This window comes from Astatotilapia calliptera, chromosome 3 (assembly GCF_964374335.1).
Source record: "Astatotilapia calliptera chromosome 3, fAstCal68.1, whole genome shotgun sequence".
NCBI classification, from domain to species: Eukaryota; Metazoa; Chordata; class Actinopteri; order Cichliformes; family Cichlidae; genus Astatotilapia; species Astatotilapia calliptera.
Window position 1 is genome coordinate 79,999,972 of NC_137424.1, and position 22,661 is coordinate 80,022,632.

Consider the following 22,661-nt stretch of genomic DNA (forward strand, 5'->3'; position numbering starts at 1 on the left):
GAACCAGCGTGGCCTGTGTTACGAGTTCAAAATTGGGGATGGAGACAAGAGGAAAAACCACAATAACAACACTGGTCTGGCCGGGTTAAGTCAAACGATGATTTTAATAGTCACACGCGTGGGAGATGGACTCTGTATGCAGACAGCCTCAGATCTCAAAATGGTGGAGCATTGATCAAACTCTTATAGCCTCTGGTGCCTCCACCTTATCATAAAAGCCTAAACATTCACATGCTTTTCTCTCACACGGCGCCTAAGCTACGACCTTGGCTCCCTGTTTATCTGCTCCTGCTGAGATGGGGCAGAAAACTCCAGCATGTTCTCTTCTAATCAGACAAATAAGGCGATGACTTTCTGCAACCAGTATTTCTTATAACATCATAAAACAATATCATTCATCCACAATAAATCAGCAGTCTAATGTAATGCAAATCAGTTTAACTAATGCAATAGTTATCAGCTTCTTCTAATTCAGGAGAATAATGCAAACTAAGACTACATAATAATTCACAATCTTTAATTAGGGGTCTAACATGGCATAAAATAATATTATAATTTAACACCTGCAAGCGCAGACCCAACATCTACCGTGATGGAGTCTACTCCCCGCTGCTGTGTCAATTATTGTAAATTGAAATGTTATCAGGAAATGATCAGACAAGAGAGGGTTTTCAGGAAACACTCCCAAGTGTTCAGTTTTAAATGGTAATGTAGCCTTTAATATTTATTAGATAAGCCACATGCATTATGATCCCTCAGTACAATCCAATATTTTCAGCTGGCTGAAACATTTTCAAATAATGAGCTTCCAATGATGAGTGAAACAGTAAGAGCACGTGGAGAGTGTTAAATATCAACACTTCAACACTTGATTCCTCATAGGCATCCAATGGAAGACAAAACACTACTCAGTAGACCATTTCACATTTTATTCTCTTACACAATTACTTCTAGAAGGAAGATGCATCCTCCATGACACATTGCCGCGGATCTCAAAAGGGTGGTGTGCCCCTAACGGTTATATTACCAGCTCTCTCATTCTAGCCTAAACAACAGTGTTTCAGTAACTTTCCACTAGAAGATGGTCCCCTGTTATCTGCTTTTCCCAGGCAAGCGTGGGCAAGAGTCTACAGCATTCTAACCCCCAAGGACACGTAGTCTAATGCCTTTATTTCCCAGGGCCGTGTCTACTTAATACTACACTATACAGTTATATGGCATTTTAGTTAATTCAAATCATGGAATTGCGGCACTTCAAATAATTCCATCCCAACAAGAGTTTGGAAAAATCCCATTAAGAAAGAGAAATCAAACCTTTGGATTCATTTTAATGAGCTCAGACTTGTTGAAAATGCAGAGGAGCTGGTTGTGAACTGAGCTTCAGAGAAACACAACGTACTGATACTCACTGTGAAGCTTTGAGTGGAAAAAGACAGAAAAAAACAGCATGTGGAGCCTGGAATAACGGGAGCTTCCATCTTTAAAGGACTGAAGAGGAAGAAGTTTACAAGAACAGTTTAAAACATCAACTGATTGAATCCATGAATCTGAAAACGTGTTTCTGAGTGAAAGAGAGACATGTACAGTCAGAGTGTTTATCTAACAGGAGGACACTCTTTACATTCGATTCAGCACAGACTCACTGAGGCACCAGGAAACCAGAGGTTAAATCCAGGATAAAGAGTTTCAGTGAATGTGGTTTTCAGGGTGTGCAGATGGATCAGAGTGTCAGAGGAGACTCTGTAGAAGGACAGAGTGCCAGCAGGACAGTCCACATACACTGCTACTCTGTTAGAGACAGAGGAGGAGGAGTTGATGGATATTCCTTTGTTGTTGTGCCTGACAGAATCAGGACCATCATTAGTGCAGTACAGACACCAGGACTGATCATTCCATCCAAAGATACACGCTTTACTGTTTCCTTTCCTTCTGACTCTTCTGTAAGTGACTGATATGAGAACCGTTCCTTTCCACTCGACCTCCCAGTAACAGCGACCAGTCAGACCATTTCTACACAGCAGCTGAGTAAGTCGATCAAATCTGTCTGGATGATCAGGATATGATTGAACCTCCTCCACATGTGTCATCTTCCTGTTGTTGTCAGACAGTTGGAGCTTTGTGTTCACTGTGTCTGTGTCGATTGTGAGTTTGCAGGAATCTGATGAGAGAACAAACAATCCAGCTGCAGTTATTGATCCATCATCTGTTCATTGATTGACACTTTGATGATGACTCCTGACATCAGAGATGTGAATGATGAAGATGGTTGAATGTGTGCTGCTTTGTTTTCATGAATCCCATTAAAAACACACTTACACTTCCTCAGACCTGGTGTCAGCCATTGGACTCCAGCAGGCTCCACCCTGAAAGGAGGAGGGGGGGGGGGGGTGGGTGTCAGACCAGCACAGTCTTAGCATGCACACATGGCTATTACATGGCTCTCATACACATACTATTACACACTAACAAAAGGAACAGTACAACATTTTTACATCATACATACATCATAATCCTTTGTCTCACTTTACTGATTACCTACAGAAAGTTACTCCTTCAGTCAGCAAGGAATAATCTACATTGCGCATGAGCATCACTTTTTAGATAAATGTGGGACTTACTGGTCCTTCCGGGAAACTTTTGCAGAGCTCTGTGAGAGAGGTTCCTTTAAAATCAACTGATTCATATTTTCGTAGATCACATTACAGAGTTATCTTATAATATCAGTTTCTCAACATAATACTCCATACTTTATATTCAGTATAAACCCATGGAATTCACCCATCTAAATCATCGAATTCAGGTGTTCCAATAACATTCATTGCCACAGGTGTTTAAAATAAAGTACCTAAGGGAAGCATGCATGTTAGAATAGTTGAAAAACCTAGTATCATTGTAAATGTGGTATCTTTATAGAATGTTCAAAAAGTCCAGGAAAAAAAAGAAGAAGCTTAAAATAAAGATGGAAGCATTAGGGAATTTGTGTGAGGTTGTATTTCAGGATTGGGCTCAAGCTCTTGGTATCGCCAAAATTAGCACTTTATGCTTCAGTATGCTAAGACATTTTGGACAATTTATGACCGGCCTTAAAGGGTTAATATGCCAGGCAGGGAGTGTCATGGAACAGACATATTATAGTTATTTAAGAAGTGTTACTACCACCTAGTGGTAACTAAGCAGAATGTCTTTTTTGTAGAGGAAGTGGTCTACAGGAAGTAGTGTGCTCTTTAGCTGCTACAGTAAAAACATTTGTAATCTGATGGCAATCTCTGCAATCCTGCTGTTAAAGTCCACAATATCGGCTTCAGCCGTAAGTTCCTATACATTTAATGTGTATTAGTAAGTTTTGACACTATTTTGAGTTAAATCACATGGAGGCAGGTAGATGCTTGTATTTTTTTCAGCAGATGTTTAATTTGTGGTCATGTATCTTTCATTGGAGCAATATTAGAGAATTTATTTTCATCATTAAATCCTTCCAAACACAACAAGCAGCCTGTTTCTTGGAGGATGAAGTGCTGGGAATAAAGAATGTTAAGCTAGCTGTATAGCTGAAATTACATTGCCTGCAACAAACTTTAGTGAGGGCAGCATAGAGCTATAGCCAGTTAAAATTATTGTTCCTGGGCAAGTTCTTGGTGTCCCAATTTGTAAGTATCTCTCAATTTTCTTGACAAAGTGGACTAATGTTTCTTTTGTGAGCATAGGAAAAAGGGAAAGAAATGTTCCCAGCTCCTCCTCTTCTATTAGACATTCTCCTCATACCTGAGAGTGTCTAGTCTCCAGGATGGATCCATCAATCCTGCCGACAGCAGTTTTATTCCTGAGTCTCCAGGTTGATTGTAGCTCAGATCTAGCTCTTTCAGATGAGAGGGATTGGAACTCAGAGCTAAAGCCAGAGAAGTACAGCCTTCCTCTGTGATCAGACAGCCTGACAGACTGAAAATACACCAAACAACAATTCATCAATAGACAGCTCTCTTATGTACTTCATTTTTTTTCTCATTTTCTTCAGTTGTCTTTTTCTTTATTTATAGTGAGACAACTACAACTATAATATTTGTTGTCTCTCTCTCTTTTTTTTTTTTAAATAATCCACATCTACTTTTGAAAACTCTAGGAACTATATGTAGTTCGTGCATAACTGTACATTTCTGTATCAAATTGATATCAAGGAAACAAAGGGCTTGTTTTTTTCTAAAAATCATACCAATAACAATACAGATGCCTTTAACTAATGAGTGCAGTTCATAGATCAATCTGGCCTAATATTAGGAACACCTACACATATATTCTGTATGTATATTCTCTGATATGCTTCTTTAGGCAGTTAGCTAATCATCAGGTAAGGCCTTATTGCTTTGTATTTCAGGGATGTCTTTGCTGCAGTTCTGATAGTTGACAAACTTTCCTTTATGGTTCATCTTGGCCTCTATACCCCTTCATGGAGGGTAATTCTCCTTGTGGATGTTTGTCTTGTAGCCAAAAATTTCAAGGATCACTGTTGATATGGTGTAGATCTGTTGATTGGTTTTTAGTGTTGGCCGTAGTAGAGATTGTCGATTAAGATGCACTCACATTTTCTAGTAAACTTTCTACTCCAGTCCAGGTTTTCAGCAAATGATTCCTTCAGATTGTCTGTGTGCAGGGTAAACAGACTAAACTAATTTAATACTGGATGCTTGTTATCTTTGGGTCTGAGTTGGCACTGTATTAACAACAGACTTGATTTCTTCTTGAAAATTACTGCATGGGTCCACAACCACATCAGGACAGTGCCACCTGAGATTTCTGCAGATTCTTGGAAATGTTTTTCACTAGAATTTAAAAAAAAAAAAAGTCTTCCCAACTTCATTTGTTCCATAATTTGTAGACACAGTCTTGTTGATTTTTGTATCTGGACATAGCATTTTCAGTCGATGTCACTCATCCAAGTTTTTTAGTCTCCCTAACTTTATAAGTAGTACATTTGCAGAATTACTGTTTGACAAGTTAACTCTTTTGGCTGGATCACTAATCAAGACTCTACTTGTGTTTTAGAGCCCAAAATACCAGGTGACCTCAGGAAAAATCACTGACAAATGTGTCTCAGCATCTCTGTGGATGTATATACAATATACTTTTTCTTTTGGCAATCTAGTTAAATGCCAAATGTTGCTTTCTCCTATTTTTCTACAGTCCTATCTCAGCCCTGACTTTAAGGTTCATAACAATAAAAGGAAACTAAAATGCTTTGAACACAAATGGCCCTCAATCTCTGAATGATCATTGCCTAAGTAATTTATACAAACAAATCTAAAACAGAATTTGCACATCAAACATTTTTAGATAGCAAATAAGAATCTCATCATGCATGTAACATGTCAAAATGTAATTTTACATTTTTCTAAAGTTCAGCTGTATATGCAATAATAATTATCCAGAAATTCTGACTTTTTGAATTAAAGTGGAAAAGTTTGCTTACCTGAGAGTTTCCAGTGTACAACACAGACTCTGCAGTCCTGTAGAGAGCATCTTCACTCCTGAGTCGTGCAAGTTGTTGTTACTCAGATCCAGCTCTCTCAGATTAGAGGACTGTGAGCTGAGAACAGAGGTCAGAGCTTCACAGCTTCTCTCTGAGAGGTTACAGCCACCAAGTCTGAAACACAATAACATTTCTGACAAAAAAATCCACAATGGTTTACCTAAAACCTATTGTTGTCATCTGAGACTGAAGATGTCACTTGAATGACAAAACGTCCCTCCCAGTGAGACTATTATGCCCATATGAACAGAATCAACTTCACTTTAAGATTAATTCAGTAATTGAGTATGAATACTTGTCTGTTTCTCTTTGTTAATCCTGCATTAGATTGGTGAAAAGCCCAAGGTATACCCTGACTCCCACCGTTAAGGGTGATTGGATAGGCTCCAGCACTTCCACCCACTCTACACCTCCTGACCCGATAAGTAGGAGAAAATGGATGGATTCTCTGTTAAGTATTTTGAAAATGAAGGGATGAGCACAAATTTACTTACAGTGCTGTATTTGAGTTTTTGACCACTGGCAGCAGCCTCAGAAAAGCCTCCTCTGAAGCTGAGTAATTCTTCAGGTCAAACACTTCCAGATCTTTTTCTGATGACAGTAAGATGAAGGCAAGAGCTGACCACTGAGCAGGAGACAGTTCATTTGTGGACAGACTTCCTGAACTTGTGTACTGTTGGATCTCTTCCACTAGAGAAAGATCATTCAGTTCATTGAGACAGTGGAACAGATTGATGCTTTTCTCTGCAGACAGATTCTCACTGAGCTTCTTCTTGATGTACTGAACTGTTTCGGGATTGGTCAATGAGCTACTTCTTGTCTGTGTCAGCAGACCTTGTAGGAGAACCTGATTGGTCTGCAGTGAAAGACCAAGGAGGAAGCGGAGGAACAAGTCCAGGTGTCCATTTCGACTCTCTAAGGTTTTGTTCAAAGCACTCTGGTAGAAGAATGTAGGATCTATTGTTTTAAATTTCTGGGAAGTTTTTTGTTCTTCCAGCAGATTGAGTCCAGAGTTGCTGAAGGTCAGATGGACATGAAGAGCAGCTAGAAACTCCTGAACACTCAGATGGATGAAGCAGAACACCTTGTCCTGGTACAGTCCTCTCTCCTCTTTAAAGATCTGTGTGAACACTCCTGAGTACACTGAGGCTGCTCTGATATCGATGCCACACTCTGTCAGGTCTGATTCATAGAAGATCAGGTTTCCTTTCTGCAGTTGATCAAAGGCCAGTTTTCCCAGAGACTCCATCATCTTCCTGCTCTCTGGACTCCAGTGTGGATCTGTCTCAGCTCCTCTGTCATACTTGACCTTCTTCACTTTGGCCTGAACTACCAGGAAGTGGATGTACATCTCAGTCAGGGTCTTGGGCAGTGGTCCTCCCTCTCTGGTTTTTAGCATATCCTCCAGAACTGTAGCAGTGATCCAGCAGAAGACTGGGATGTGGCACATGATGTGGAGGCTTCGTGATGTCTTGATGTGGGAGAGGATTCTGTGGGCTTGCTTTTTATCCCTAAATCTCTTCCTGAAGTACTGCTCCTTCTGTGGGTCAGTGAATCCTCTGACCTCTGTCACCATGTCAAAACATCCAGGAGGGATCTGATTGGCCGCTGCAGGTCGTGTGGTTATCCAGAGGCGAGCAGAGGGAAGCAGTTTCCCCCTGATGAGATTTATCAGCAGCGCATCCACTGAGGTGGACTTTCTAGGGTCAGTTAGGATTGTAGTTTTGTGGAAGTCCAGAGGAAGTCGACACTCATCCAGACCATCAAAGATGAACACAACCTGGAAGTCTTCAAAGCTGCAGATTCCTGCTTCTTTGGTTTCAGTAAAGAAATGATGAACAAGTCCCACCAAGCTGAACTTTTCCTCTTTCAGCACATTCAGCTCTCTGAAAGTGAATGGAAATATGAACTGGATGTCCTGGTTGGCTTTGTCTTCAGCCCAGTCCAGGCTGTATTTCTGTGTTAAGACTGTTTTCCCAATGCCAGCCACTCCCTTTGTCAGCACTGTTCTGATTGGTTCATCTTTTTCATGTGAGCCTTTAAATATGTCTTCATGTCTGATTGTAGACTCCAGATTGTCTAGCTTCTTAGATGCTGTTTCAATCTGTCTGACCTCATGTTCATTATTAACCTCTGCAGTCCCTCCCTCTGTGATGTAGAGCTCTGTGTAGATCTGATTCAGAAGGGTTGGGTTTCCTGCTTTAGCGATCCCCTCAAACACACACTGGAACTTCTCCTTCAAAGTAGATTTAAGTTGATGCTTAGTCCACTCAGCATTCCTAATTAAAGTTCCTAAATGAGTCAATAGACAAAAATATCAATAGGAATTATTATATGCACATATTTTGAATATATATGTGTATTTATTGAATCAATACTAGAACCCCAGTTTATCTAGTAGCTTAAATCATTTGAGAAATCCTCTTACTGCTCTGCACTTCATCAGCCAACTCCTCCTGCTTCATTCTCCTCAGGAAGTTCAGTATGATGTTTACTAATGATTCTCTACTGTCCTTATGGCATTCTTCCTCACCCTTGAATGCCTGGTTATTCTCCGTTTGACTCTGTGAGCATTCTGCGTAATCTGGATTCAGAACCTTCTGTATCTTTTTAAGTTCTTCTTTTACAAAAGTGATCATTTTGTCTTCCAAGACCTGCAATGGAATACTTCATGAATGAGGGTGGGGAGGTGGGCCATAGATACTGAGAGACAACAGAGCAAAATGCAAGTGACAAGAGGTGGAACAGAGACACGAAGTATTTGTATAAATGAGAGTGCAGAGAGAAGCTTAGAAAAGAGAAGCATCATCACAAGTTTCTCAGCTTAAGCTCACCACTGACCGTAACTACAAGGACAAATGAAAGTTGGAAGCCTTAAAAGACAGGTGTCTTTCTATTGAAACCAAACTGGTCTCTGATTTAACAGGAGAGGATCTTCAGAATTATTCATCTCAATCTATTGTTAGAAACTTTAGGAACCAAAAGTAAACCTGCAGTTTGCGAGTGAATTGGTTGATATAATAAGGAAATATGAGCTCTTAAATGAAAGATATGATATTCAGCTAATGTCAAGGTTATGTGACATCTCACCTCTGCCACATGTTAATTACACCCTGATGCAACCACTGGCTTGAACATTTTTGCAACCTCTGTTTTACAACCAATTGTTCACAGTAAAGGCTAAATTCATAGAAATCAATTCAATTATGTGTAATATCCAGAGTCCTAATGAAATCCAAACCTTGACTTCTTTTAAAAACTTTATGAAGACATTTCATGAAACACCAAAAAATATTTTTTTCTATAATTCTTACTAATTAGCTAGAAAGAAGCTAATTTTTAGCTAATAGTTTACTGGGCCCTACAAACAGAGCCAGCATTTGACATGTATTTGCATGAAATATAATTATGTCATGCAGTTTAGAGGAGGCAGAGGTCTGTCAAATACCCCTGCCTCCTCATCCAACAAAAATAGTTGTTGTATATGTACAGACCATAAATATGGAGTCCAGCTGTGTTTGATGCTGCTGGGCAGCCTGACCACTGGGAAGCTCTGAGCTCTGCTGGTCCACTCTGTGGAGGCATCATGAAGATGAAGAATAATAATAAACATAACCAATTAGTTCAAGATGCTCGTCCTTGACATAAATAATAATAATAATAATAATAATAGTAACAAAAAAGCAATAATTTCTAAAGTGTGTCTATGCTAATGCTAGGGCAGTTCTCACAAGATATCAGAATCTATATTGTTGGAGCAAAGAACTGCTGGGTTTTAAATAGAGAGCCATCTGTACAAATGTCCAGATTATCCATCCATCCATCTTCTTCTGCTTAGGGGTCATGTGGGACTGTAGCCTTTTTCAGCTACCATAGAGGCAGGCTGCACCCTCGACAGGTCGCCAATTTGTTGCTGGGCTAACACCCTTCACAGACAACCATTCACATTCAGACCTATGGGCAATTTAGATTGACCAACTTACCTAACACCACTAACTGCAAGTACCCGGAGAGAACTCACCCAAACATGGGGAGAACATGTAAACTCCACATAGAAAGACCCCGGCTAGGTGGTGGAATAAAACTCAGGACCAACATCCAGAGTAATACAAAAGTAATACAAACTATAAAATTTTCATCTTTGTAGAATTTGTTATAATTATGTGGTGACAGTGTAAAGATACCCTCCATTTTTTAAATTTCAGCCGTTTTGACATTGTTCTTTATGTGAGGCTTGGATGGAGGAGGTTTTGCTTTGATGCCATTTGCGAGAGAACTGTAAATCCCGTCTCAATGAGAATGAAACTGGATGATAGAGGACTACAACAACTACATTTTTTCTTCACTAAAGAAACGCCTCCTCCCACATCCATTCTTTAAACTCTAACTGCTGTGTTCGTGGAAACACTCCAACACACACTGCTTCACATATGAAAATAGAAATGTGTGTGAAAAAGAGCTGAGTTGACATTGATCATGGTGGAGGATTTATTCATAAACACTGAGTCACAACAACATTTAGACACACATTACCTCTCTGCAGGAGGACAGAGGCCTGATTTAAATGTTTGAATATAATCCTTTGATTGGTCACTCTTGAAGGACACACAGCTGGTGCCAGGTTCATGGGGATCAGATATCAGATTGATCCTGATAGGAAAAAAGAAAAAAATACTTTAAGTTTATTTCCTTGATTTAAAAATCCAAATAGTTTAATAAAATCTATAAATAAATGTAAAAAAAAATCCCAAACAAACCAAATTATCCAGCCATTCTCTTCCTGTCTTTAGTTTTCCATTTTGTTCATATTTCTAAATGTCAGCATTAAACTAGGCATGAAACATTGCATACATAAAGGCCAATTTAGACCATGGAGCCCTAACACTGTCTGTGAAGCTGGATTTAAGAAATAAGCGTTTCCTCTACAGACATGCTGACAGATATCAGGACTAGTACTTTGGTGAAAAACTGAGTTAGCTTTGTGCGTTTATGTTGTAAACTGCTTGTATGTGCTTTGTAAAAAGATGCTTTGTTGCATAAAATTTGGGATGATCACATGCTATGGACATCTGCTCTGATATCCATCTGCATCACAACTTGAGGAACCATGAAATACTGATCGGAAGTGGGCTACTGGAATAACAAAGGATGAGATTATGGAATATTGGAATGCGCATATAATTCTAGCAAATAGCTCCACCACTCAGGCTAGAGACAGAATGATACTGGATGAGCATATCAGAAAGGATGCAACCCATAACAAAAAAGGTCAGCTGCTAGTGGATCTAAGAGCAAAACACAGCAACTTTCCTGAACAAGATCCTTTAACCATTAAAGTGGCAGAAATCCATGAAAAAGTATCCAGTATGAAGAGTTGGACAGCACCAGGTCCTGACATGATTCACACCTACTGGCTGAAGCTGACTAAACTCCATGAGCTGCACAAACAAACCTGATGCTAATTGACAAGAGCCACGCAGAGTGGCTAAATGAAGGCTGGACAGTTCCGATCACCAAGGATACCCAGAAGGGACCAATCACAACTATTGACCAATGACCTGCCTCAGCACACCATGGAAGCTTCGGTGAAGCTTGTTGGGCTTGAACCAAGTGTCACAGCAGCTAAGATGAAACGAAACATGGCTCAATACACAAGGGGGAGAAAGAAATTTCAATTCAATTTCAATTTTAGTTATACAGTGCCAAATCGCAACAACAGTCGCCTCAAGGCACTTTATATTGTAAGGTAGACCTTACAATAATACATACAGAAAGTAATTGGCAGAAATACCTGAGGGGCAAAACACCAGCAAATGGGAATTTACGAAAGAGACGGTCTGTCCCCACTGCGATTCTGCATAGGTCTGAACCCCATCAGCAAGATTCAAGGCAAGCAATGGGGAAAACTGCAAGAGCACCTACGTCCTGTTGCTCTTTAACATACAGTTTAAATGGGATTGAGGGAATGATGTGTTTGCACTGCAGTTTATATCCAGCAACATCAAACAGTTATATAAAAGAGTTCACGTTACTAACAGCTCACCTCTCTGCAGCAGATACAGGATGGACATTAAACCAAATGGGGTCCTCTTTAGACCAGTCACTGTGTAAGGACACAGAGGTGGGTTCAGGTCCAGGCTGGTTCCTGTGAATAATGATGCAGCAGTGATGTGAGTGCTGAGCTGTGACATGGAGAAGAGTCATGGACAGTTAGAGATGGTCGTCTCACCTCTGAGCTTTGGTCTGGCTCTCATGTTCCCCACACAGAGTGCTTTTAGAGGGAGGGGCTCCCTCCTCTCTGTCCTCACACTGATCCATGCTACTGAAATCACATCAGCTCACACACACCTTCTACCTTCACCTGCGGAGGAAACACAAATTATTCATCCATACATTCTCTCGCTTATCCTTTTAAGGGTTAGGGGGGGGCTGGAGCCTATTCATAGGGCTAGAGGTAGGGTACACCCTGGACAGGTTGCCAACCTGCTATAATGGGGGTTTAGCTGAGGAGGGAGACAATGAGGAACATTTAGTCCAGTTTGTGCAACAGAATAAAGACAAAGGACAAACTCCTCGACATTTATGTTTACACACGCTGTGGCCTAACTGCTCACATCTGGAAATACTTAAGACGGGCTTTCTAGTTGGGCTTCTTGCCTTGGCCCTGAGCTGGCACTGTTACAGAAACATTTCAAGTCCCCAACTGCAGTCCTGTCACATATACATCTTACAATTTGTGAAGCTCTCAAACATATCCCATGGCTGGCAGTTCTTTCTGAGTTCATCAAAGTGTCCTTGTGTCATGTGTGAGACAGACAACGCTTCATACACACACACACCGCTGACCAGAGGTGGAAAAACTACACATCACCTTTCAGTAGAAATACACACACTTTTATTTTAAAAATATTCTAGTAAATGCTGGAAAAAAAACACTTATAGGAATAAACACTGCTCTTTGAGTGAAATTTCAACAAGCTATTTATGTGGAAAGGCTTTTTGTGTCAAGCTTCACTGTGAATGTAAATTTTGAAGCAGTTTGGTTGTACACTGATAAAAAAAAAAAACATAATTTTCTCTCTCACACTGTCTGGCTGACACATGAACACTGAGACTGTGCAGCATCATTTGTCACATCTGCCCTGCAGCTAAACCAAACCAACATTACCAACATTAGTCATTTTATTTTAAAACAACCAACAGGAAATGGCAGCATACAGCTTTGTATCACTTCAAATAGAGAGATGACCATTTCCTTCTGAGAAATAAAAACACAAAACAGTTTTTATTACAAATAAATTAATAAAACATCACTTGTTCATCAAATTGTTTGATTCCAGTCACTTAATAATCTATAATCATGTGGATGTGATTATAGATCATCAAACTAGAAAAAAGATGTAACTGCATGCAGCATAGTTTTAGTTTGAAGCACACCTGAGCATTGAAAAGCATCATTATGTTATTTAACAGGACTGTATAAACATTAACACAGATCAGTGGTTTGTTTGATTTACATATTAATCCAAATCACACATAGTTGTTTTGAACATATTAAATAACAGTCTGACGTCCTGTTCTGCTCCATTACTTTCTGTGATGCCTCAACTCAAAGGAATGTTTAACTGAACATTTCCTCATGTCTGAGTATGTGTGTGTCTGTCTGTGAACATTAACCAAGTAATTCAAACTTCGTTCCAATCAACTTTTTTCTTCTTTGAAAACTCAATTTGAAATAGATTAAACACAAGTATTAGGGTTTGTTTCTGCACTTTACACATTCTTTAGTTATTGAGGGGCAGATAAAAACATATTTAACGCAATATTGCTGGCATTATCCAGCAGAGGTTTGTGGCCAAATTCAGCACAACTAACTCAAATGACTTTAAGCGGGCCTTCATTGAGACTGAAAACATTTCAAAATGTTTAATAAAAAATCCAAAGACGTCAATGGAAGGCTATGCAAGAAACACAATAAACCACACACTGACCAACTAAAAATGATTAAAAGCATCAAACAGTAAAAGAAGAAAATTCCACTGATTAAGAAGACAAAGTACAAAATAAACATAAAACCTTAAGAGTCTGGCAGCAGGAGTCAAAGTGTTCATCACAACATAAAGACAAGGAAAACCTGAATGTCTGCTGCTTAAGAACAAACTGATTAAATCATCCCTGCACTTCCCTGCACTTAGCTTGCTTCCTACTAATGAAAAAGTGATGGCAACAGCATGTTGAGTATTTATACTGCCACCCCCAATATTTAGGGTCAGCCACTCCAAAGTTTAAATGTAATCAAAGTAAAATAAAAAAACACTAATTTAATGCCTTGTACATATCATTTGTATTAAGCCTTTTGGTTCTTAGTCAACACACAAGGCTAAGTCGTTAAAGGGTTAACCTGGCCGGGGGTGAGAATGTTGGCTGCACTCGGACCCTGCTCAGTATACAGCTAATCTGCTCTTCACAGATGGAGGCAGTGCTAGCTACTCTATGGCTGTATCCCAATTCAGGTTCGGCAGCCTTAAAGTACACAGCCTCAACAGTCCTCAAGGGCCGCGTACTCAAAGACCGCTAAGGCCGGAAGTGCGAGGCTTGTAGGCTTGTGAAATAGGTTGCCTAGCAACCATGACACTAACAGCTGGAAATGTTTCATACAGCTTTGTTTGACAAAAATGAAGGAAAACATATTTTGTTCATTTGTTTCTACATGAGCTTTGTGTGATTTAATAAGCATCTGAGGCTGAGACCACAGGACTGTAAAACATGATTGTTGGGCTTCATTTCTGTACTGAACAGTCATTTAAGACTAGCTAGTAAATAACAATTACTGATTAAAAATGAGAAATGCTATCCTTGCTAACTTTTGAGTATTGTGATGGACCGAGCAGTGAAGGAATGTCAGGCAGTGCAAAAAAAGTTTGTTTCTTCTTTTTTTTTACCCCAAAACTATCTTTGTAAAATTATACAGAGAATTCAAAAACTTGAGCCCATAAAAAGAGTTCAAAGTGACAGACCTCTTTGTTGCTAGAAAAGCTGGCAAGAAACAATACTACCAACTCAAACAAACTAACCTACCTAAACAAAAAAAAAAGGGAAACTTAGCTGATCGGCCAACAAAAACAAAACACAGAAAGGTGTAGAAAACACAAAAACCAACTAAAACTAACATAACAAATTCCACCCCCCCCCCCATGATCCAGAATTGTCGTATGACCCAATTTGCAGGTCTCCATATAGGCTTTCTCCACCCATTTTCTACCGCTTGGCTAATCGACCAAGGGACTGGGAGCAGCTGCCACTGAAGTAACACGGAAAACAAAGAAAGATTAAATCATACATACATAACAGTGTAAACTAAAATGTGCGCACTTACAGTGGGGCAAAAAAGTATTTAGTCAGCCACCGATTGTGCAAGTTCCCCCACCTAAAATGATGACAGAGGTCAGTAATTTGCACCAGAGGTACACTTCAACTGTGAGAGACAGAATGTGAAAAAAAAAAATCCATGAATCCACATGGTAGGATTTGTAAAGAATTTATTGGTAAATCAGGGTGGAAAATAAGTATTTGGTCACCTCAAACAAGGAAAATCTCTGGCTCTCACAGACCTGTAACGTCTTCTGTAAGACGCTTTTCTGTCCCCCACTCGTTACCTGTATGAATGGCACCTGTTTGAACTCATCATCTGTATAAAAGACACCTGTCCACAGCCTCAAACAGTCAGACTCCAAACTCTGCCATGGCCAAGACCAAAGAGCTTTCGAAGGACACCAGGAAAAGTATTGTAGACCTGCACCAGACTGGGAAGAGTGAATCTACAATAGGCAAGCAGCTTGGTGTGAAAAAATCAACTGTGGGAGCAATCATCAGAAAATGGAAGACATAAAAGACCACTGATAATCTCCCACCATCTGGGGCTCCACGCAAGATCTCATCCCGTGGGGTCAAAATGATCATGAGAACGGTGAGCAAAGATCCCAGAACCACACGGGGGGGACCTGGTGAATGACCTGCAGAGAGCTGGGACCAAAGTAACAAAGGTCACCATCAGTAACACACTACAACGGCAGGGAATCAAATCCCGCAGTGCCAGACGTGTTCCGCTGCTGAAGCCAGTGCATGTCCAGGCCCGTCTGAAGTTTGCCAGAGAGCACATGGATGATACAGCAGAGGATTGGGAGAATGTCATGTGGTCAGATGAAACCAAAGCAGAACTTTTTGGTATAAACTCAACTCGTTGTGTTTGGAGGAAGAAGAATACTGAGTTGCATCCCAAGAACACCATACCTACTGTGAAGCATGGGGGTGGAAACATCATGCTATGGGGCTGTTTTCCTGCCAAGGGGACAGGACGACTGATCCGTGTTAAGGACAGAATGAATGGGGCCATGTATCGTGAGATTTTGAGCCAAAACCTCCTTCCATCAGTGAGAACTTTGAAGATGAAACGAGGCTGGGTCTTCCAACATGACAATGATCCAAAACACACCGCCCGGGCAACAAAGGAGTGGCTCCGTAAGAAGCATTTGAAAGTCCTGGAGTGGCCTAGCCAGTCTCCAGACCTCAACCCCATAGAAAATCTGTGGCGGGAGTTGAAAGTCCGTGTTGCTCGGCGACAGCCCCAAAACATCACTGCTCTCGAGAAGATCTGCATGGAGGAATGGGCCAAAATACCAGCTACTGTGTGTGCAAACCTGGTAAAGACCTATAGTAAACGTTTGACCTCTGTTATTGCCAACAAAGGTTATGTTACAAAGTATTAAGTTGTATTTTTGTTATTGACCAAATACTTATTTTCCACCCTGATTTAAGAATAAATTCTTTACAAATCCTACCATGTGAATTCATGGATTTTTTTTTTCACATTCTGTCTCTCACAGTTGAAGTGTACCTCTGGTGCAAATTACTGACCTCTGTCATCATTTTAGGTGGGGGAACTTGCACAATCGGTGGCTGACTAAATACTTTTTTTGCCCCACTGTATTTCAGGATAGAGTATTATGTGATTGTATGAGTATATTAATACTAAACCAAAACAAGTTTTTTATTAGCCTGTAAATTAAATTTATATTTAAAGAAAGGAAAATGTAAGTTTAGAGTTATGGTTAAGCCTCTATTGTAACACTGATGTTTCGTAGATATTAGCACTGTGTGGCTGGAACTGCAGCCATCACAAGTAGGTTCAATATTCTAAAATTAACATTAAAAATGTTTTCAATTTAATTATTTAACTTTAGAACATCCATGAGGTTCACCTGAGGGGGATATCTTTGGTTGCCAGTCTTGAAGAACACCAGCATTTATCCATAAATGAAAGATGGAGGATCTGGATACTTATTTTACACTTAATGGAGCGCTATAGAGAAAAGTGAGTATTTCTTGTACATAAACTGAATCAGTTATAAGCAGTGTTGGGACTAACACGTTATTAAGTAACGCGTTACAGTAACTACGTTATTATTGTGGTAACGAGCACGGTAACTAGTTATTATGCCAAAATCAGGAACGCGTTAGTCGTTACTGGGATTTAGATAGGCTCGTTACTCGTTACTTCGTGTGGTGGCTATCGCGGAGCTTCCACAGATTCAGTAACATTAGCAAGTGGTGGAGGCCAGCAGGTGGATGAAGGAAAAGGGACGCAGAAGGAAAAGAGACCCGAGGCGGCCGCCGGTCCAAGTGTGAACTGAACTTCAGGTAAGAAGTTATGACCTGCAGTCTCTCTGGGTCAGATATAAACCAAGTTTAGGTGGAGTTTATTTTCGTTATTCTGACTTTTTCCGTACTGCGTGCTAGCTAGCATGACGGAGTTTCTATACAGCTGGGTGGGTGCTATGAAGTTAATGATGTTGAACTTTATTTTGTTCATAAGTTATTAGAGTTGCCAAACGTCCCGTCTGGTATTCAGAGAAAATATTACGCGAAAATATTACGCTGGAGTTATTCTGTGTCTTTGCTGCACAGCTGCCTCTTCTTCTCTCATTCTCCCCCCTCCCTCTCCTGTTTCTACTTCAATCATGAAAACTGATCAGTGATCAGCTGATCGGCTCTCTTGTTTGTTTATCGCTCACTTTGCGCCGAAAGAGGAAACCAGCGGATGTCGCGCTAAACAACAGCAGCACGTTTAAGCTTGATCAGCTGTTGTTAGAATTTATTTAATATTAATTTCTAGTATCAGCTGATGTTTGCTGGAGCCACAGCTGTAAACCTGCTGGTCATGATATGGTTTGGATATGTGGTGAGAGGGAAACATGAAGATGAAACCAGGAGATGTCCTTACTGAATCATCAGAGCTGTGATGGAGAAACAGGTTTACCTTTTAGGTGACATGAATGAGTTGAAGGGAAGTTATGAACTGTTTCTGAAAGACAAATAACCCCAGGATCCTTTTTAGGTAGGTGACAGCTGGTAACTGTGCAGGGGCGGATCTAGCAAAGTTTTGCCAGGGGGGCAGGTAGGGCATTAACAGGGAAAGGGGGCACAAAGAAATACTTTTCTTTCTTATTCCGTTTTAAAATGTCTAGTTTTTAATAAATAATTATCTGAATCTTACAACAAACGATTGATAGATTGATGCATATATACCATCAGAACAGTGTACATCACTGTCACAACAGTGTTTATTTTCATTCAAAGGCTTTATGATTTTTCCAATAATGGTGGGCCGGTCTGTGTGTGTGTGTGTGTGTGTGTGTGTGCCTGCGTGTGTGTGCCTGCGTGTGTGTATGTGTGTGTGTGAGACATTTGGGCTTCTTGGTCAGAACGTCAGGGACATTGCGCTGTGCTGGCCCAAGTAAAATAACTCCATTGGCAGCTCCTAAAGTGTGTGCACTGGGGTGATGTAAACAAACGGGGCCAGTCAAAGATGTTTGGTTTATTTTTTTTTTCAAAGCTTCTGGTCTTTGTATTTGTTTATTTTACAAGAAATCTATAGAAAAGTAAAGTTTTTGTTTGTCCAATTTTATTGGATTCAACTGTTTTTGCTTGCAGCCCAACTTTAGGAATAAAGCCAATAAGAGTCAAGAATAAAGTTTTGGCATCATCAATAGTAGATCAGTGTCTATGTTTAAAGGACTGCCGTGGTACAGGATATGTAAATATCTACACTTCAATTAAACCTGAATGCTGGTCAGTTTTTCAATCAGTATACTGAATGTCATTGTGATTATAAAAATAAATATACGGTTTGTATGTCCTCAATTTCCATAATTTTAAAAGATGTATACACATTATGTCAGTCATCTAAGTCAGCGGTCTCCAACCTTTTTTGCGCCATGGACCGGTTTATGCCCGACAATATTTTGACGGACCGGCCTTTAATGTGTCGCGGATAAATACAACAAAATAAAACTAGTACCGGTACCAAAAAAAAGAAGATTTATTCATAATGTAGGAGCCATTCTTGGGTTAATACCTTATGTGGTCACTAGAGGTCACCTTTTTCTGTTTTGATTATGTAATGTAAAGGTATTTAAGGTAGACGCACGTAATCGGCGTCAGGTGTGTCATTAAGAAGGCAAACAGTTTGTGACCGTTGCGCTGTTATGCTAAGTCGATACAGAATAAAGACCAAAAAAGGACAAGATACATACTGCTAGATTTATTGGACTGTTAACTTAATTCATGCATACCAGTGACATCGCGTCACCCCCGTTAACGACCACCTCAGTGGCTTCAAGCGTAGGCTTAGCCTCTACACATAACCCACGTGAAAAGACCCAGGAAAACCGAGTTAACGATCAAAACGATAACAAAATAACGCTGAAAACCGATAAAAACCCTGAAAATCTTACTTTACTGACCTCTTTCATTTGTTTAAAAATTACGGGATGTGTGGTTCAGCCCTTGCAGAACTCATAGGCCAGCAAATTAATTTCTGGAGGAGTGTCTACGCAATGTCAGAAAAAGGCTTCTTTTTATCAGGAAGCAGAATTCAGCACCAACGGAACCCCAAGGAAATGTCCATCTTACCTGGTACTAGAAGGTAGATTTGTTTCTGCTTTTTGCAATCCAGTCACATGTCTGTCACTGGTCTTAAAATGGTCATTCTTGATGGTAGTGGTTCTAAACATTCAGTGAATAATGATCTGAGTCTGTTGAAAATTACAGCTCTGCTTGCTAACCGGGCATTGTTTACCTGTTTACATGAGGGCGGGTTAGTTTGTCGCTCCGTTTGTATTTAGAGAACTTTTGCGCAATTGCATGACTCCTCTTTTAATTGTTGCTTGTTTTTGCTTGTAGAAATTGTTTTTATGAGCTTTATGCTAAGATTCTGAGGTTTCTGTGGATACCACACATGTCGAAATTTGCATAAAAGACTTGACGTTGTGGAGAGTTAAACGGCAGTTCACCCCATTTGCCCCCGTTACTGGGTGCATTGGGGCTCAGGAGATCAGTTAAAACTGTTCATCAGAGTAACAAATATTTCAGTGCAGAGTTGCACAATCAATAATCTATAATCATGTGGATTTTTCTTCAAACACGAGAGTGATCATAGTATTTCCTGAAATAAGAGATGAACATCTGGTCCAAACATCACATAGCAGAAACAAACAGTAAAGTTTGTGTGCGAAAGACAAACTGTTAAAGGAGGAAACAAAGCAAACTTACAGTTTCTTTAAACAGAGACACAACAACAAGCTCCACTCCACACCAGGACACTAATCACAGACACACAGGTGAGCTGCTTCCTGGAACGAGGAGGGACTCTACCTGAAGAGTGTGAGAGGGCCACACCTTCATGTGCTGGTTTAAAATTATGCAGTTTGACTGCTCAGACTGGCTCAGGAAGAAGTAAAGTTCAAATGTTGACATGTGAAGACATGAAACCTTGTTCTAAACCATATGCACAGATTGTAAACAGGAAAGAAAAGAAAGAAAGAATAAAATTAAAATTAAAAATCTTATATACACAACAGCTTGTGGGGATAGGTTAATTGGTTAATCCAAATTGCCCATAGGTGTGAATGCGTGAGTGAATGCGTGAGTGAATGTGAGTGCGAATGGTTGTCTGTCCCTGTGTGTTGGCCCTGCGACAGATTGGCGACCTGTCCAGGGTGTACCCTGCCTCTCGCCCTAAGACAGCTGGGATAGGCTCCAATCAATCAATCAATCAATCAAACTTTATTCATAAAACACTTTTCATACAAAAATGTAGCACAAAGTGCATGGTACACACACTTAAAGAGTAAAATTGGACTGGGCACACATGAGCCAGGTGAGGAAACACTATAACAGGGAGCCGTCTGCACCGGGAGCCGGTCACAGACCGCAGCCTCCAGGCTGGGCACACAGCAGGAGGGAGGCAAAGGAGCCCCCCAGCCAGGCTGAGAGGACCCCCAGAGACCCAGCAGCCACGGTCGATCACAGCCCCGGTGCAGAGAGCCCCCTCCTAGGAAACACTGGACATATGATGCAATAAGAATATATACAGGATAAAAAGATAAAATAAATAAGAATGGGATGCAATATAAATATAAATAGCGTAAGAAGTTAAAAAAAAAGAAGAAAAATATCAATAAATATTAGGTAAAACCTAAATTAATAATGTAAATAGAATAACAAGATATAATAAATAAGCATAAAATAAATAAACGTTAGGTGAAAGCTAAATTAAAAAGGTGGTCTTGAGCCTGTTCTTAAAAACATGTACGTTCTCTGCAGCCCTGAGCTCCTCCGGCAGGCTGTTCCACAGACGAGGACCGTACCACTGAAAAGCTGCCTCTCCGTGAGTATGTGTCCTGACTTTAGGAACAATCAAAAGGCCAGTACCAGAGGACCTCAGGGTCCACGAGGGTTCGTATGGTAAAAGCAGATCTGAGAGATAAGAAGGCCCAAGACCATTAAGACATTTGAAAACCAATAAAAGAACTTTAAAATCGATCCTGAAACACACGGGGAGCCAGTGCAGCGATTCTAAAACCGGTGTAATGTGGGCCCGCCCTCTGGTCTTCGTCAGCACACGAGCTGCAGAGTTTTGTAAAAGTTGTAAAGGTGAAATATTCTTTTTGGGGAGACCAGAGAGCAGGGCATCAATGTAATCAATGCGACTGGTAATAAAAGCATGCATCAGCATCTCCGTGTTGGCCCGAGAGAGAATAGGGCGACTCTGGCTATATTTTTTAGATGATAAAATCCAATTTTGGTTACATGTTTAATATGTGGGATAAAACCAAGCTCAGAGTCAAAAATAACACCCAGGTTTTTCACTGGTAGCGAAGGACATAGCGAAAATGCCTCTAATTTAGACAAGAGTTTCTCTCTCTGAGCCTCAGGACCGACGATTAAAACTTCAGTCTTGTCCTGGTTAAGCTGTAAAATGTTTTCTGCCATCCAAGATCTTATATCTAGAATACAGTTAAAAAGGGCATCCATTTGTCTGGTGTCATCAGGAGACACGGAGGTGTACAGCTGAGTGTCATCAGCATAACTGTGGACGTTCACTCCATGCCTCCTGATGACACTGCCGAGAGGGAGCATATACAAATTAAAAAGTACAGGGCCTAAAACCGACCCTTGAGGCACACCACATGTCATTTTATGGATCTTAGAGGAGCATGTATCCATATTCACCATAAAAGTTCTGTCTGAGAGATAGGAAGTGAACCAGTTGTGTACAGCACCAGAGACGCCCACCATGTGTTTCAGTCTGTTTAAAAGAATAGTGTGGTCTACTGTATCAAAGGCTGCGCTCAGATCCAGTAGCACCAGGACTGAGAGCTTTTGGGAGTCCCAGTTACATCTAAGATCATTTAAAACCTTTAGGAGAGCAGTCTCTCCAGCACCCCCCACAGCCCTGGAAAGGATAAGCAGAAGCAAATGGATGGATGGATATACACAACAGTGTTTGTTGGCAAGAGTTCATATGCATGTAATGGGTGGTTTGAGGGGTGAGATGAATGAACTGTGACGTGACAGTTGTGACCTCAGTTTAAAAAAAAAAAAAAAAAAAGGGAGATGAGTTCATGTGTGTGTGATAGTTGAGAGGGACAGGCCAGGGAGATAATTCAGCATCCTGACACCTGATGGATAAAGCTGTCTCCCAGGCTGTGTCCCAATTAAGAGACCGCACGCTTGAAGTACGCATTTTGAGTGCGATTACGTCACCGCCACGCAACAAGGGCAGTCCCAATTCGAAGTG

At 40.5% G+C, this 22,661-nt stretch overlaps 1 protein-coding gene across 1 annotated transcript; it reads right to left on the reverse strand.

Moving 5' to 3' along the window:
* Nucleotides 1–915: 915 nt before the first annotated feature.
* Nucleotides 916–21,544, reverse strand: LOC113019591 (protein NLRC3-like). Its single transcript, XM_026163364.2, has 11 exons — nucleotides 20,132–21,544; nucleotides 11,751–11,882; nucleotides 11,565–11,666; nucleotides 10,055–10,171; nucleotides 9,016–9,094; nucleotides 7,950–8,175; nucleotides 6,016–7,813; nucleotides 5,462–5,635; nucleotides 3,763–3,936; nucleotides 2,317–2,363; nucleotides 916–2,158 (listed from the first exon to the last, which is right to left on the reverse strand). The coding sequence occupies exons 2-11, from the start codon at nucleotides 11,837–11,839 to the stop codon at nucleotides 1,629–1,631; spliced, it is 3,336 nt and encodes a 1,111-aa protein (XP_026019149.2). The 5' UTR covers nucleotides 11,840–11,882; nucleotides 20,132–21,544; the 3' UTR covers nucleotides 916–1,628.
* Between the last annotated feature and the right edge of the window lie 1,117 nt (nucleotides 21,545–22,661).

What these genes read in the sequence shown, in the direction of transcription:
- LOC113019591 (XM_026163364.2), bottom strand. Translation starts at nt 11,839, where the DNA reads ATGGATCAGTGTGAGGACAGAGAGGAGGGAGCCCCTCCCTCTAAAAGC. An exon ending in CCTGTATCTGCTGCAGAGAG is followed by an intron (nt 10,172 to 11,564) that starts GTGAGCTGTTAG and finishes TTTTCCTATCAG; the next exon opens with GATCAATCTGATATCTGATC. An exon ending in GACACCAGGTCTGAGGAAGT is followed by an intron (nt 2,159 to 2,316) that starts GTAAGTGTGTTT and finishes TTCTCTCATCAG; the next exon opens with ATTCCTGCAAACTCACAATC.